This window comes from Schistocerca gregaria, chromosome 1 (assembly GCF_023897955.1).
Source record: "Schistocerca gregaria isolate iqSchGreg1 chromosome 1, iqSchGreg1.2, whole genome shotgun sequence".
Taxonomy (NCBI): Eukaryota; Metazoa; Arthropoda; class Insecta; order Orthoptera; family Acrididae; genus Schistocerca; species Schistocerca gregaria.
This window is the reverse complement of record NC_064920.1, coordinates 524,467,681-524,482,683: the sequence shown is the minus strand read 5'-3', so window position 1 is coordinate 524,482,683 and position 15,003 is coordinate 524,467,681. Positions and strand designations below refer to the sequence as shown.

The following is a 15,003-nucleotide window of genomic DNA, read 5'->3' as shown; positions in this document are numbered from 1 at the left end:
AGGGGAAAATCACCCTCAAACTGTAAGAACTCCCCTACTAATATAACACAGAGGACGCTAACTACATAACATGAAATTTTCAGGAGTCTACCAGACGCCAATAGGAGCCTGACTGACTATTAATAGGGTCAACAGGAACGGTGCCTGGCTCTTCAAAACAAACGTGGAATATACATAATTTGCTGTTCTTGTGTGATCGATTATGAAAACTGATCGTGTACATTCCATTCTATGCTAAATATAATGTGTATACATGTGATACACTATGCTTTTGTATTTATTTAGAATCATTTATGATAAATTTCATGCTTTACTGTCATGGATCCTAAGATGTCTATCAAGGCTGAATAACAAAAAGTGGGAAAGTCTTTTAAAAAATGGTTTACAAAAGAGGAGATTATAAGCTGTAGGGTGATATGATGTGTGTATAAATGTGTATGAATGTGTAATATGAGGCTTACAAACTAATTATTTTAGTACATTTTCATGTATATCACAAGAATGTATGGAATGGCATAGGTTGAAACATGGACCCACAAGGCAAGGATATTTGATGAACTGTTTGCTGGTCCACATGAAATTTTTCTGCCAAAAGATGTATAGAGCTCTCTTACTCATCGAGTACCACTTCTGGGAGCACACACGAGTCCAGATGAGGTGCTAGCTCCCTTATTGGCACAAATTAGTGTTGGATCCTTCTGGATACTTTGACAAATCTGTGTCAATTGTGGCGTGTCACAGACCACCAAAACAGCCCACGGTGCAGTCATCAAGTAATGTACTCAAGGGCATACATGAAAATGTTTCATGAATTCAGTGTGACTTACTAGTTGTCTAATTGCACCACGAAGGGATTAACTATTAGTACTCCCCATTATGTGTATGACAGTGTAGATATAAAAAAATGTCACCTTTATTTAAGAAACTTTACCATTGTATTCACAAAACAACATCAATTCTTTTAATTTCTATTTTCTCTGTTCTTGATTATGTAAGAAAACCAAGCAGAGTTGGTTATTATTACATTATTACAACACTTCCAGTTGTGGATTACTCTACAAAATCTTAATTCCCTTCAATAATTTGTGCTGAAGTGTATTGACAGGTAAAAAAGGGTGAAACTTGTGTATTCTTTGCAACAGACGAACATGAAACAAGTATGTAACACATCAAGTTTTTATAATTTCAGGTGTATCTTAGATTGTATATATAACTTACTTCTTGTCTCACATTACTTGTTTTATTACTTTAACATTGAGAGATAGAAAATCTTCATCCTATATTACAAATTTTGCAAGAGAGCTTATCATAACTAATTAACATCCAAAATTTCTTCGGTAACTGAAACAGAAACAGCCGATTTACCATATTTAATGTATATTTAATGTTTGTATGTTGTTTTACATCAATTAATTCCTGTATATCTACTTAAAGTTTACATAATATTGTTATCAATACATTTGTGTAGTCAGTTTCATCCACAAATATAGATGACTGCTTTATTCTGTTTTTATTTTTTGTTAGGGCAGAAATCAGTGTTTAAACTAACATATTTGTTTTCTTTGTCTAATGTTTTACTGCTCATGATGGAAGGATTTACTGGTTATTTGTCTTTTAATGGCAGCACTGAAATAATTTGTTCACGGGTTTTCAGTATTACATAAGTTTTTCTAGTGTCACTGAACTTAAATTGTGGAGGTCTTAGCTCAGCACTGTATAATATCCTGGCTGTAGAGTTTGCCATTACGTTATCTTAATTTAAATTTTAACTGCAGCATAATGACTATTTTATCTTTCGATAGTTTTATTCTTTTACAAGTACGATGTGATGCTTGATACAAGTTTATAATGTCTTCTGGTGGTCTTCTCGAGATCACATTACGAATTTGTTTCAACTGAGGAGAAGGTGATTAGGTGCACTTTCACTTTTACCCATCATAAAGTGATCTCTGCAATATTCAGCACAGATAATTCGCAGTCAGTATGGATTATTCATGAAAACTGTTTAGGTTCATTGTTTGTGGTGTTACTGTAGCGTGTTGTCCCCGATTACGAGCTTCTCCGTATTTAACAAATCAGGAACATGCGCAGCTGACTAAGGGAAGAGTCTGTGAAGGTCTGAAATTGGAAGTGTGTTGGGAGTCAAACTGAGACCTTTCAGAGGCGTCGGCTACGATGCTGGAGTTGCTGGTGAGACGACTTTAATTTAGATCATTTTCGTCGTCTGATACAAATATTGCAGAACTTGTAATGAATCATAACGTTATTTGGTAACGAAGCACGAAGCATTACGAAGACTGCGATACGACTCGATTTTAATAAGCTGGAAGCTGAGTACTGAATCGGTTCGTATTTACTCAATCTGATGTAGGCACTCAGTCTTACCACCCAGTTTTTGGTCATTTATTGCTCTACTGACAGACACGTGGAGAGGAACTGTAATTTTTAGCTTTTCTAGCACTCCGATTTATAACACGGCGATACATTGCGTAGCATGTAGTAGTGATATTTGATGAAGTATATCGACAATAGATCACATCCGGATCCAATTTTCGGAAATACAGTCAAGGGAACCATCATAAGTGCACAGTGTCTGGATGTAAACTGGACTTACCCAAACCCTATAATTTTATGAAAGATTATCTACAAAGCTTTATATGTCCGTCTTCCATTTCGAAAACGCAAGTGCATATCATTTAAAAACGTTCCTTCACTTACTTGTAGTCAAATACGTTTACGAATTAAATATTTGGTGTTTCACAGTCATTAATCTACAGTAAAAATTACGACGTGTCCCAGGCGGACACTCGAGAATACTATAAGTTAAGAATGCGCCAGCGAATCGTTTGATCGCATATCGTCTTCTGTGGGGTAGCTGTAAATGTTGTTGCTCATCTATGACTTAATAGAGGCAGTTTCAGATTATCCTATAGCCCACAGATGAAATTCGGCAATCTTTAGCAAAGGCCACTGACGGTAAAGAATTCTCGACGGAAGCAGTTGGCATCGGTCTGCGAAAGTTGTTCAGGCGTTTGGTAATGTATTTGTCTATACAGAAAATTGACGTTACTGGCTATTCTTCCCCTTACTTAATAGTTCCATTTGTTTGCCTGACAACACTAACTTTTGTTCTTGTTGGAATTAGCCACTTCATAATGTGCTGACTAAGGTTACGACTACGTAGTGATAGGGTAATGAAATAGTAAGTTGGTTTAAAATATATACATATGCCTCAGTATCATGTCGAGACAATGGCCTTGTTTAGGCATTTGTAGATACTACTGAGGATTGAACATTCACTTTTGGCCATCTGCCAAATGACCGTTGATCCATTCTTGGAGTTAGGTAACAGTAAGGTTTTTCATTTAGATATATTTAATGGACACTACTTAAGTTTAATTTATACAACTTTGATCAACATTTTATTCAGATCGCTCATTTTAACTATGTACGTCACAATCATTTAATGTCAAGGGTGGTTCCGGGGAGAGTGGGAGGGTCACGGGAGCACGGGGGCCTCCCCCCTCCCCTCCTCAGACAGTTCGAGAGAGACAAAAAGAGAGGAAGAAGAGAGAGAGAGAGAGTCAATCTCAGCATAATCATAATTTTTACCTAAGGACAGCAAATAATTGTGAATTTAAACAGTGCTAAAAGCTGGAATTAACAGAACGTAAGTGTGAGTCCTTGTGTTAGAGGCTTTAATTCGTTGTTTCTAGCTTCGTTCTTTGTCACAATTTACGATAAAAGTAGAATAAAATATGAAGTCGATTGATCGTTTCGTGATTGTGCAGCAGATAAATGAACTATGTATTACAAGCTATGCATGCAAAGTGAAATGTTTTATCCATGAAATTTTTTTTTAATTTTTAGTGCTGCGTTCAGACTCACAGTTTCATTTACTTTCGGTAAGTATATGTTCTCTCTGGATTCTTTCCCTAGATAGTAACAAACAGTACCGGCACTAGTTCCTATAAACACCTTCATTTTAAGCTACGCGTTTCCATTTTCCACCTTCGTCAGGCTTCTTAGAGTCATTACATTCTGCTTGATGTTTTTATCAGGAACCAGAGTATTTCAACCATAATATAATTATAAATGTGAAATTCAACTCTGTCGTCAGTCACCTTCTTATGGCGGGACCACTGAATCGAATTTGATGAAGTTTCAGTGGAATGCTCATGAGGAACGTTGTTGTTGTTGTCTTCAGTCCTGAGACTGGTTTGATGCAGCTCTCCATGCCACTCTATCCTGTGCAAGCCTCTTCATCTCCCAGTACCTACTGCAACCTACATCCTTCTGAAACAGCTTAGTGTATTCATCTCTTGGTCTCCCTCTACGATTTTTACCCTCCACGCTGCCCTCCAATGCTAAATTTGTGATCCCTTGATGCCTCAGAACATGTCCCACCAACCGATCCCTTCTTCTAGTCAAGTTGTGCCACAAACTTCTCTTCTCCCCAATCCTATTCAATACCTCCTCGTTAGTTATGTGATCTACCCATCTAATCTTCAGCATTCTTCTGTAGCACCACATTTCGAAAGCTTCTATTCTCTTCTTGTCCAAACTATTTATCGTCCATGTTTCACTTCCATACATGGCTACACTCCATACAAATACTTTCAGAAACGATTTCATGATACATAAATCTATATTCGATGTTAACAAATTTCTCTTCTTCGTAAACTCCTTTCTTGCCATTGCCAGTCTACATTTTATATCCTCTCTACTTCGACCATCATCAGTTATTTTACTTCCTAAATAGCGAAACTCCTTTACTACTTTAAGTGTCTCATTTCCTAATCTAATTCCCTCAGCATCACCCGATTTAATTTCACTACATTCCATTATCCTCGTTTTGCTTTTGCTGATGTTCATCTTATATCCTGAAAGGATGAGGAACGTATGCTACTTAATAAACAGTTGATGATAGTGAACCAAGGCAACAGAAAAATCTGTTGGCACTGCACTGTTATGCAGTACCTTGAGCAGCCAAAAATAGGAAAGTACTAAATTATGGATGTCAAAAAGATAGATACCGAAGTCCACGAGAGCGTACGCCTATCTTTTACGGTTCACCCATTATCACCATTTCTGTCTTTTGACTTTACTTGGTGTAGTGAATTCGGAAGACAAATATGGTGATTGCGGCTTAACCATAAGCGATAAACGTGTGTTCTCATGAAGCTTTTCCTATATTTCTTAAAATCTGTGTTTAGTATGATATCAAATTGTTTATGTACCTCATATTGCTAAAGTAGTGCGTTTCTGCTCGCAAACCCTGTAACATTGGTGTATATATATATATATATATATATATATATATATATATATATATATATATATATATATATATATGTGTGTGTGTGTTAAAAATTCCTATAAGAAGACCTCCTTCACCTTTCTGACCATTATGCCCTATGCCCGAAAAAAAATGTGTGTCCGCCCGTGTTTATTGTGTTGCTATATACATAGTAAAAATCTCTTTTTGTTCAATTTTCTTGTTTTCGTATGTCCAGAAGAAGTGTATCTCGGATAACTGACTGAATGTTTGAAATCCCTGTACGTAGTGACGAGAAAAGCTTACGAGTATAGCTTACTTTGCTCCGATATTTTTACGGCAATATGCCTAGGCTAGCTATTTTAGCGACGTTTTCCTGACCTATGGATAGTGTTCACTGCAACATTCATGAGAATGGAGACATTATGAATTTCACTATGGGAATTGGGGCTTCATACGCACTGACGCGACGAATTGCTCTCACTTAAGCTGCTGTATGTTGCACGGTACCAGAACCACCGTATTGACGCGGCTGGCAATCAGTGTGCGGGTAATTTACCGGTAAAATGTCATGCGTGGCTAGTTTCTCCAGTGTCGCTGCTGAGGGACCTCGTGCCATGTGTGTCAAGTTTTTGTTGTTTGCATACACCATCAAAGTTCAAATCAGTTATGAGCATGACGAATACCACATCAGTATAATTACAAACATTTCAGGGGGAGGGTAATAAACATCTTTGCACATATCCGCTTGAAAATAAGCATTCTTGACAGAATCTTCAATAACTTTTATTGTTCGTACATGTGAATGACGTTTTTTTCTGTTCTCATTTATATAAAATTTATGTCTACAATGCATTAAAACTGTTTTATGACATTTTTCTGTGAAACATGAGCCGAATGACTCAGTTAGTATACTCAAGAATAAGTATTTTAATTCCTCACGACCTAAGCACTCTCTGAATTCATATACTGTAATTCGCTTCCGAAGTTTCACTGGCAGGGAGACTGAAGAAGTAAAGTATTAAGCTTAATGTATTTGTTTATACGTCTGACAAGTCCAATTTTTTCAGAAGTAACGAAATTAATTTTAAGATATTGGTCTTGCTACATTCGCTGGCCAGTCTTCAACCACTGCCGTGGAAGTTGTAAAGCATGTTCAGTAATGCGTACGTCCCATTCAGCACCTGAAAAAAACCAAACACCTGTTAGAACGCCTGTTTTTCGTTCTTCGTTTTCATGGCATCAGTATCCCATAGGATCTGAAACTTCCTGGATTTGGACGCTCGGAGTACGTTTTGTGTGCCATAGGAATGCTTGTAACGTAATCCCATTGGAAACAAAATGTATTTCGAGAATCCAATTTCAGTACTAGCTCCATTTCAAAAATTGCGGTGTTTTCTTTATTAAAAATTGTAATAAATTAAGCAGCTATGGTGTAACCAGGAAGTGCTGCGAAAACTATCATGGTTTCACTTCACACGAGAATCAGTGAACTGACCGTGTTAAGAAAACTCGAAGTCCAGAAAGCGATTCATGAGAAGCAATACGTTTCTAAACTGAGTGGTAGAACTTTACACAAATTATAAGTGTAACTCAAAACATTCAAAGAGTTTAATCATATTTATAACTGACCAATGCAGACAACCACAAGATTTTGACTCTCGCATATTTACTCTTGTGTGACACGTGTTCTTGCAATGTATGTAACAAAGCTAAATCAAGGTCTGACATTAAATTTGTCATAACTCTAAGTAAAAATATTTTGCGTTAATATATACTGCTATACGATTCTGTAGTGCCTGGGTTGTTAAGGAGAGCAATCTATCTCCGAACTAACAATGAAACGTTCTTCTTACATGATCGTATTTATCCGCCGATACCAGGCTGCTTCTCTCAACTAATATACCTTCCTCTCTATGGAAGTGTACGAGTAGAGGGAACGACGACGTATGGCTGTTTGGGTCTATCCGTGGGTCGCGAGCGGAAAGCCAAAGCGGTTAGTGCGACTACTCGCGTAAAGCGAAAGATACAGGATTGAGTCCAGTCCGGCAAAAATTTTCAGTACTGTCAGGGCATTATACAGCCGGTGATTCCTTGTATTCGCAGCTGAGAATAAATTTTATGTATATCCTGTTGTGTTCAATATCCTAATTAAATAGAACTCAGACTGTCGTTTTTCTGCAGTGATTATACTCTGATCAGTCAGAACATTATGACGACTATCATAACACCCTGTATGTCCACCACTGGCACGGCTAACAGTGACGACACGTCGTTGTACGGAAGCAGTGAGATATTGGTAAGTTGCTGGACGGAGCTGCCACCACATCTCCTCACACAAGTCACCTAACTCCCATAAATCCCCGATATGTTCGATCAGGTTCATATCTGGCGAGCTGGAACCAGGACATTATCTTTAATACGCCACTGTGTTCCTCGAACCAAATTCATCACACTACTGCTCCTTGGGGCATGGTTCATTCTCTTGCTGAAAATGCCACTGTTATCAGTTAACATGATCGTCATGGAGGGGTGTAAGTGGTCTCCGCCAGTGTACAATACTGCTTGGCCGTCATGGTGCCTTGCGCGAGATCTATGGGACCCATTGAATGTCAGGTGCATGATTCCCAGAGCATAATAGCTTGCCTCCGTCCCTCCGTACTTGTGTCAAGGAGCTGTTCTCATGGAAGACGACGGACTCGCGCCTTCCATCGGCATGATGACGGAGGTATCTAGATTCATCAGGTCATGCAATGTTCTACCACTGCGCAAACGTCCAGTGCCGATGTCACGTGCCGATTTGAGTCATAGTGGCTGATGTCGTGATGTTAAAATAGGCACATGCACGGGTTGTCAGAGGCCCATTGTTAGGAGTATTAAGACACACATGTACTCTATCCAGTACCGAAGTCTGATGTTAGTTCTGCCACAGCTCACCGCCTTTACCAATCTGCCGAACCTACAACGTCCAACATCTGTGATAGGCGTGGACGCCCAACCCCACGATGTCGGAACGAAGTTTCACCTTGGGTTTCGCCACGTGGTGAAGACACTCACCACAGCACTCCTCAAACACTCGACAAGTCATGCAGTTCCTGAAATGCTCATGCCGAGCTTCCAGGCCGTTACGGTCTGCTGTCGGTCGGGTTCAGATAGAGTTGCAAGGTCCACATTCTACACACTGGCAGCATACTCAATGATACTACATGCATCGTGCGTGTGTCTGACTAGCAGTCATTTCCCGCCAGGTGACGCTACTATCGCCTCAACGGTTTTATATCGGTAGTAGGTCAGCCGTCATAATCGTTGGGTTAATCAGTGTAGTCTATATTGTGAAGCACTTTTCGACGTACAGTGCCTGTGGTATAACCGCCAGACACCACACTTGCCAGGTGGTAGCCTTTAAACCGGCCGCGGTTCCTTATTACACTTCGGACCCGCGTATCGCCACTGTCAGTGATTGCAGACCGAGCGCCGCCTCAAGGCAGGTCTAGTCTAGAAAAACTCCCTAGCACTTGCCACAGTTGTACAGCCGACGGTTCACTGTCTACATACGCTCTCATTTGCAGAGACGACAGTTTAGCATAGCCTTCAGTTGCGTCATTTGCTACGACCTAGGAAGGCGCCATATTCAGTTACTATGAATGTATTCTGAACAGATAATATTGTGAATCATGTATCGTCAAGAGCGACGTTCACCATTAATGAATTAAAGTTAAGTATCAAACTAATTAGGTCCGCTTTCTGAGTTCTAATTCATTGTCATGTTCCAGATCTCACGTCAGTATAGTTCTTCCCCCCTCACGCCAGCCTGCGTGAGCTATAACGCGTGCATTTTGGCCTTCACTAGTAACAAGGTGGTGGTTCTTCTGCCAACACAACATTGGTGACGAGTGTAAAACGGAGTTCTTATATATACTGCCCTGATTTAAATGGGTAATGGCTACGCCACAATCTCCAGATGTACAGTCCGAATTTGATCGCTTACAGAATGAGCAGACGCAGGCCCTACTGGATGGCCTTGGACAGCTCGTCCAGGATTACTGTGCAATGCAAAACGATGCGGCAGCCGTCGCTCCTCTGCTAATGCAGCCACAAGAAGCAGTTGCACCGACCTTCAGACCTTTTCATGCTGCACTGAAAAGCTGGACAGAGTGGTCACCCCAATGTGGATTCCATCTCGCCGCTTACATTATTCAAGGTAACGAGCGGCAGCCTTTTCGTTTGTCGTCCGTCGGTGTGCAAACCTACCATGTGACAGTCAAATTATTTCCCCGGCGCGACGTAGCAACTCTGTCCTACGAAGAAATTTTGTCTGCATCAGATGCATATTTCAAACAATCCGTCAATGTATACCCTCTTTCGTACAAAACGTACGGAGGTCAGACTAATCGGGAGTGGGTTGCAACCTTGCAAGGTCTTACTAGGGATTGTGCTTTTGAGTGTCAATGTGGACTCGTATATTCAGATACTATGGTACATGATGCAATTGCACAGAACACACTTGACTTTGCTCACGAATCATTTGTAGCTTCGCCAGCCGTGTGTCAGGTTAAGCGGCCCGCCGTGTGAGCTGCACGCAGCAGTAAACAGCCCTCGCGCCCGGCCGCGCCGCTGCGGCCGGGCTCTCAGCCACGTTTGCCGCACCGGCAAGCAAATGCAGTGCACAAATCATGGCCGCGGTGTGCTACTAAACATTCGCGTGAGAATTGCTAGTCACGCCAAGCTACTTGCTTTTAGTGTAATAAAAAGGGACATGTTCAGAGTGTTTACAAGAAACAGTTCAGATCGGAAACTCAAAACCATTCCAGGCCCTTTGCTTCGCGCCGGAATCAGAATCGAACCCAGGATACTCAGGCTCGCGACACTTCGCCCATGGAAATTCATGTCGTTCATTCCACTCCGCCCAGTGCCACTTTAATAGTGAGTGTGTTCGTCCCACAAATAGTGTGCGTCGACATCGCAGGAACTCCCGTCAAGTCGAAAGTGATTTTGTACCAGTGTCAGTTCACGTTGCACAAGACAGTCGCTCTTGTCGTCAGCAGGACAATAAACTTTTTGTAGACTTGGACATTAACGGCAAAGTGATACCATTCTAGCTCGATACAGGAGCTGCAGTTTCACTAATCAACCGAGACACTTACAAACTGCTGAACACACCTCCGTTGCTTGCCGCTAATGTTACGTTAACTAGCTATTCAGGTCAAGAGATCCCTGTGTCAGGACAGTGTAGTCTTCTTGCAACGTACAAAGGACAAACAAAACGTGTGTCATTGTATGTTCTTCGTTCTTCTTCTGCAGTGAACTTGTTTGGTTTCGATTTACTTCAGTTGTTTAACTTGTCTATAGTAAATAAAGTCCTATCAGTGGACCAGACGGTGTCTTCAGACAGTGTTTCTCGTCTATGTGAAAAATTTGCAGACATTTTTGCACCTGACCTCGGTTGCGCTAAGAACTATAAAGCATATTTGGAACTGAGAGTAAACGCGCAGCCGAAATTTTTCTGAGCGCGCAATGTTCCCCACGCATTGCGGGATGAGGTCGCAAAAACATTACACGATTTGGAATCACAAGGTGTAATTGAAAGTGTTCAGGCTTCTCTCTGGGCATCACCCTTTGTAATTTTGCCAAAACCCTCGGGAAAATTCACACTTTGTGTGGACTTCAAGACGGCAGTGAATCCACAACTAGTGATTGCAACTTTTCCTTTACCCAGCCCAGAATATCTTTTTGACAAACTGTGCCCAGGCCCATATTTTTCGAAGTTGGACCTAGCAGATGCGTACTTGCAAATACTGGTGGACGAAGAATCCCAGCGCGTTTTGGTGCTTAACACGCATCTTGGTTTGTATTAATTCAAACATCTGCCGTTTGGGTGTGCATCCGCCCCTGCACTGTTTCAGCAATATCTACAAACTGTTTGTGCGTCGGTCCCTACTGCACCAGACTATCTGGACGGTATTGTGATCTCTGGAAAGACGGAAGAAGAACATTTAGCCAATCTCAGAACTTTATTTCAGATCTTGCGACATAATCGTCTTCCCTTACGGAAGGACAAATTTGTGTTTTTTGCTCGTGACTTGCCGTACCTGGGACATGTACTCAATGCCCAAGGCATACATCCCAGTCCCACGCACCTCTGTGCCATACAAGACCTGCCTTCGCCGCAGAATTTGAAGCAGCTACAGAGTGTGCTGGGAAAAAACAACTATTATCACAGATATGTGCCACATGCCCCTTCCATTTCAGCTACGCTTCATCGCTTACGTCGTAAAGGTGTTCCGTTTGTCTGCGAACGCGCCTTCGCCGGTTGAAATCGGCGTTGCTTTCGAATACTTGCCTTACGCCATTCGATCCCCAGAAGCCCCTTTCGTTGATGGTGGATGCAGCGGATTTCGGGATCGGTGCTGTGCTTGCACACAAAGATGGCTCGCACTAGCGCCCTTTTGCCTTTGCATCCAAATTGCTCTCGCCTGTGCAAAGAACTTATTCAAAGGTCGAGAAACAAGCATTGGCTGTCGTATTTGGAGTTCTTCTTGTATGGTCGTCACTTTACCATAATCACATACCACAAACCTTTGACATCGATTTTTCATCCCAACAAGCCTAGACCTCCACGTACAGCGCAGAAATTCACTCGCTGGACTATTTTCCTCTCGCAGTACCACTATGATATCTTGTATCGGTCCACTGCTCAGCACGGAAGCGCCGATGCGTTGTCCCGTTTGCCTGTTGCTGAGGATAGGGCATTTGATTCCTCCGAACTTGCTTGCATGTTCATTGATTCGGAAACCGATGACGTGGTTGAATCGTTTCCGGCTGATTTTCATCGTCTAGCTACAGCCACAACTGCCAACCCTGTCCTTGCTACCGTTCTGCGTTTTGTTGCTACGCAATCCCCCTTGTCAAAGACACAGATTGGAGACCCGTTGGTTCGCCGATTTTTTGCTTACAAGGAGAGACATTCTGTTCGATGTGGTGCTTTGCTGTTGCCTTCTGATAATGATAAGTCCAGGGTCGTGGTCCCACGTTTGTTACTGTCCTCTGTCTTAAAGCTTCTCCGCCAAGGACATTGGGCTATAGTGAGAACGAAACAACTTGCTTGTCAGCACTGTACTTGGTTCGGAATTGATGCTGCGATTACGAAAATGTGCTCTTCTTGCATGGTGTGTGCCGAACAACAATCAGCACCACCGTGGAAATTCTTTGCATGGCCAAAAGCCACCTTCCCTTGGCAAAGCTTACACATCGATGTTGCTGGCCCATTCTGGAATGCTCAATTGTTGGTTGTGATGGATTCATTCAGTAATTTTCCTTTTGTTGTCTGGATGTCTTCCACGACATCATCTACCACAATCCAAGCGTTATCTATCTTTTGCATTGAAGGTCTTCCACAGACAATTGTTTCCGACAATGGCCCACAATTCATGTCCGCAGAATTTCAGTCATTCTGCAAGGCCTATGGTATTCAACATCTGACGTCCGTGCCGTTTTCGCCACAGTCTAACGCTGCCGCTGAACTATTGGTCAGGACTTTCAAGTCACAGATGTTGAAGTTGAAAGAGTCGCATTCTCGGGAGGACGCGTTATTGCTCTTTTTGTCGTCGTATCGCTCTCAGCCCCGAGATGGTCGCTCGCCGGCTGAGTTCCTCCACGGTCGCCATCGTCGAACCTTGATGTCTTTGCTACATCCGCCGCCTCAGGTTCCTGTGCAGCGACGGACACCTGCTTTTGCCCCAGGCAACGTTGTCTGCTACCGCCACTATCAAGGTTCACGGCGTTGGCTCGAAGGGCGCATTCTTCGCTGCCTCGGAGGCGCTGTATATCTGGTTTTGGGGCCTCTGAGGTGAGCCGGCATCTCAATCATCTGCGCTTCTGTCGTCGCACGGGATCTGCTGCTCGCCGTCTGCTTTCAGGGACAGTGCCGTCCGGTCAGCGCCCCAGGAAGCCATCTACTGGCTCGCCTCAGCCCCAGGTGTTACCGACGCTGCGTTCCGTTTTGCCCCATGGCGCCGCGCCGCCGCCGTCACTGCCTGTTCTCCCGCCGGCGGCGCCCACAGTGCACGCGCCGCTGCATTCATCGCCCCCCCCCCCCCCTCCTGGTCGAGCACCGCTGACAGCTCAACGGGACCAGCTGTCCTCCGGCATGGACCTCTTGCTCGCTCCGGGCCGCATGTCGTCTTCGCCCGTCGGGTGCCCCGGCCCGATGGAGGTGCACCCTTCGGCCCCTCCTATCTCTCTACGGGCGCATACACCGCATGTTGGCGTTGCACCCTGGAGCAGGATTTCAGGCGTTTCCTAGCTCTCCGCGGTTCGAATGGCAGGGTGCGGGTGACACAGCCTCGCCTGTTGTTGGGGTCCCCACCTCGTCGCATACGCCAACATGGGGTCCTCCACACTGCGGGCGGAGGCCTTATACCACAACCGTCCGCCGATTTCCGGGGGAGGAATGTGGTGTCACCGCCAGACACCACACTTGCTAGGTGGTAGCATTTAAATCGGCGGCGGTCCCTTAGTATACGTCGGACAAGCATGTTGCCACTATCAGTAATTACAGACCGAGCGCCGCCACACGGCAGGTCTAATCTAGAGAGACTCCCTAGCACTTGCCACAGTTGCACACCCGACTTTGCTTGCAATGGTTCACTGTCTACATACGCTCTCATTTGCAGAGACGACAGCTTAGAATAGCCTTCAGTTACGTCATTTGCTACGACCTAGGAAGGCACCATATTCAGTTACTATGACTGTATTCTGAACAGATAATATTGTGAATCATGTATCTTCAAGAGCGACGTTCATCATTAATGAATTAAAGTTAAGTATCAAACTAATTAGGTCCGCTTTCTGAATTCTATTTCATTGTCATGTTCCAGATCTCACGTCAGTATAGCTCTTCCCTCTTCACGCCAGCCTACGTCAGCTAAAACGTGTGCATTTCGACCTCCACTAGTAACACGGTGTTGGCTCTTCTACCAACACAACAGTGCCAACATCATAAAACTGTTGCAATTCATTGTTAAACATGTTAGCAACGTGATGAACTGGGAGAGAAATTCATATAAAGACTTTTGGCAAAGCTCAAGAAGTAAAAATCCTCTTTGTCAATGTAGTCATTACACTAAAATGAACAGAAAAGAGGTTCCACAGGATGAGTGTAATTAATTACCGCGTACTGTGCGCAACAGCGACTGTATTATGCTGGAAAATGCTAAGCCAAGGAAACTACTACAGCCATGGAGGTATAATAGGGGGACTTTTCATGACGCCACAAACCTGACGCTGTCGTCCTAATGTTAGAATGGCCAAAGGATGTGGTGGAAGTGTTTCAATTAAAGATACTGGCTTGCATCTTTTACAGCTAGTTGTTCTGATTATAGTCTAAAGTATGAAGGAATTACAATTCGTTCGTTAGTATACTTTTGCATGGTATGTTTTCTTTTATATACATGAACAACATTTGGGTTGGTTACTTTCACGTTATGGTTTTATTTCTCTCATTTAATTGTAGATTTGGAATCAGTTCTCCTGGAAAACTAATTTGGAACACTGTGTGAAAGAAAAGTTGGAAATCAACCAAACACGTTAAAATACTTTCTCAGCATTTTCTGGAAGAGGATACTTTCTTCAGTCCACATTAAGAGAAATAATGTATTATGAAAGCGGCTTCTTTGTATTACATACTTCTCTTCTTGGTTATTCGAAACACATAACAAAGGATAGTA

General features: G+C 42.8%; 1 protein-coding gene across 1 annotated transcript in view; it reads right to left on the bottom strand.

Moving 5' to 3' along the window:
* Positions 1-6,402: 6,402 nt before the first annotated feature.
* The window catches only part of LOC126357041 (uncharacterized), a 45,286-nt gene continuing 36,685 nt past the window's right edge, over positions 6,403-15,003 (bottom strand). The window contains exon 8 of the mRNA XM_050007423.1: positions 6,403-6,462. Coding sequence (XP_049863380.1) covers positions 6,403-6,462 — 60 coding nt within the window. The remainder of the gene's footprint in view (positions 6,463-15,003) is intronic.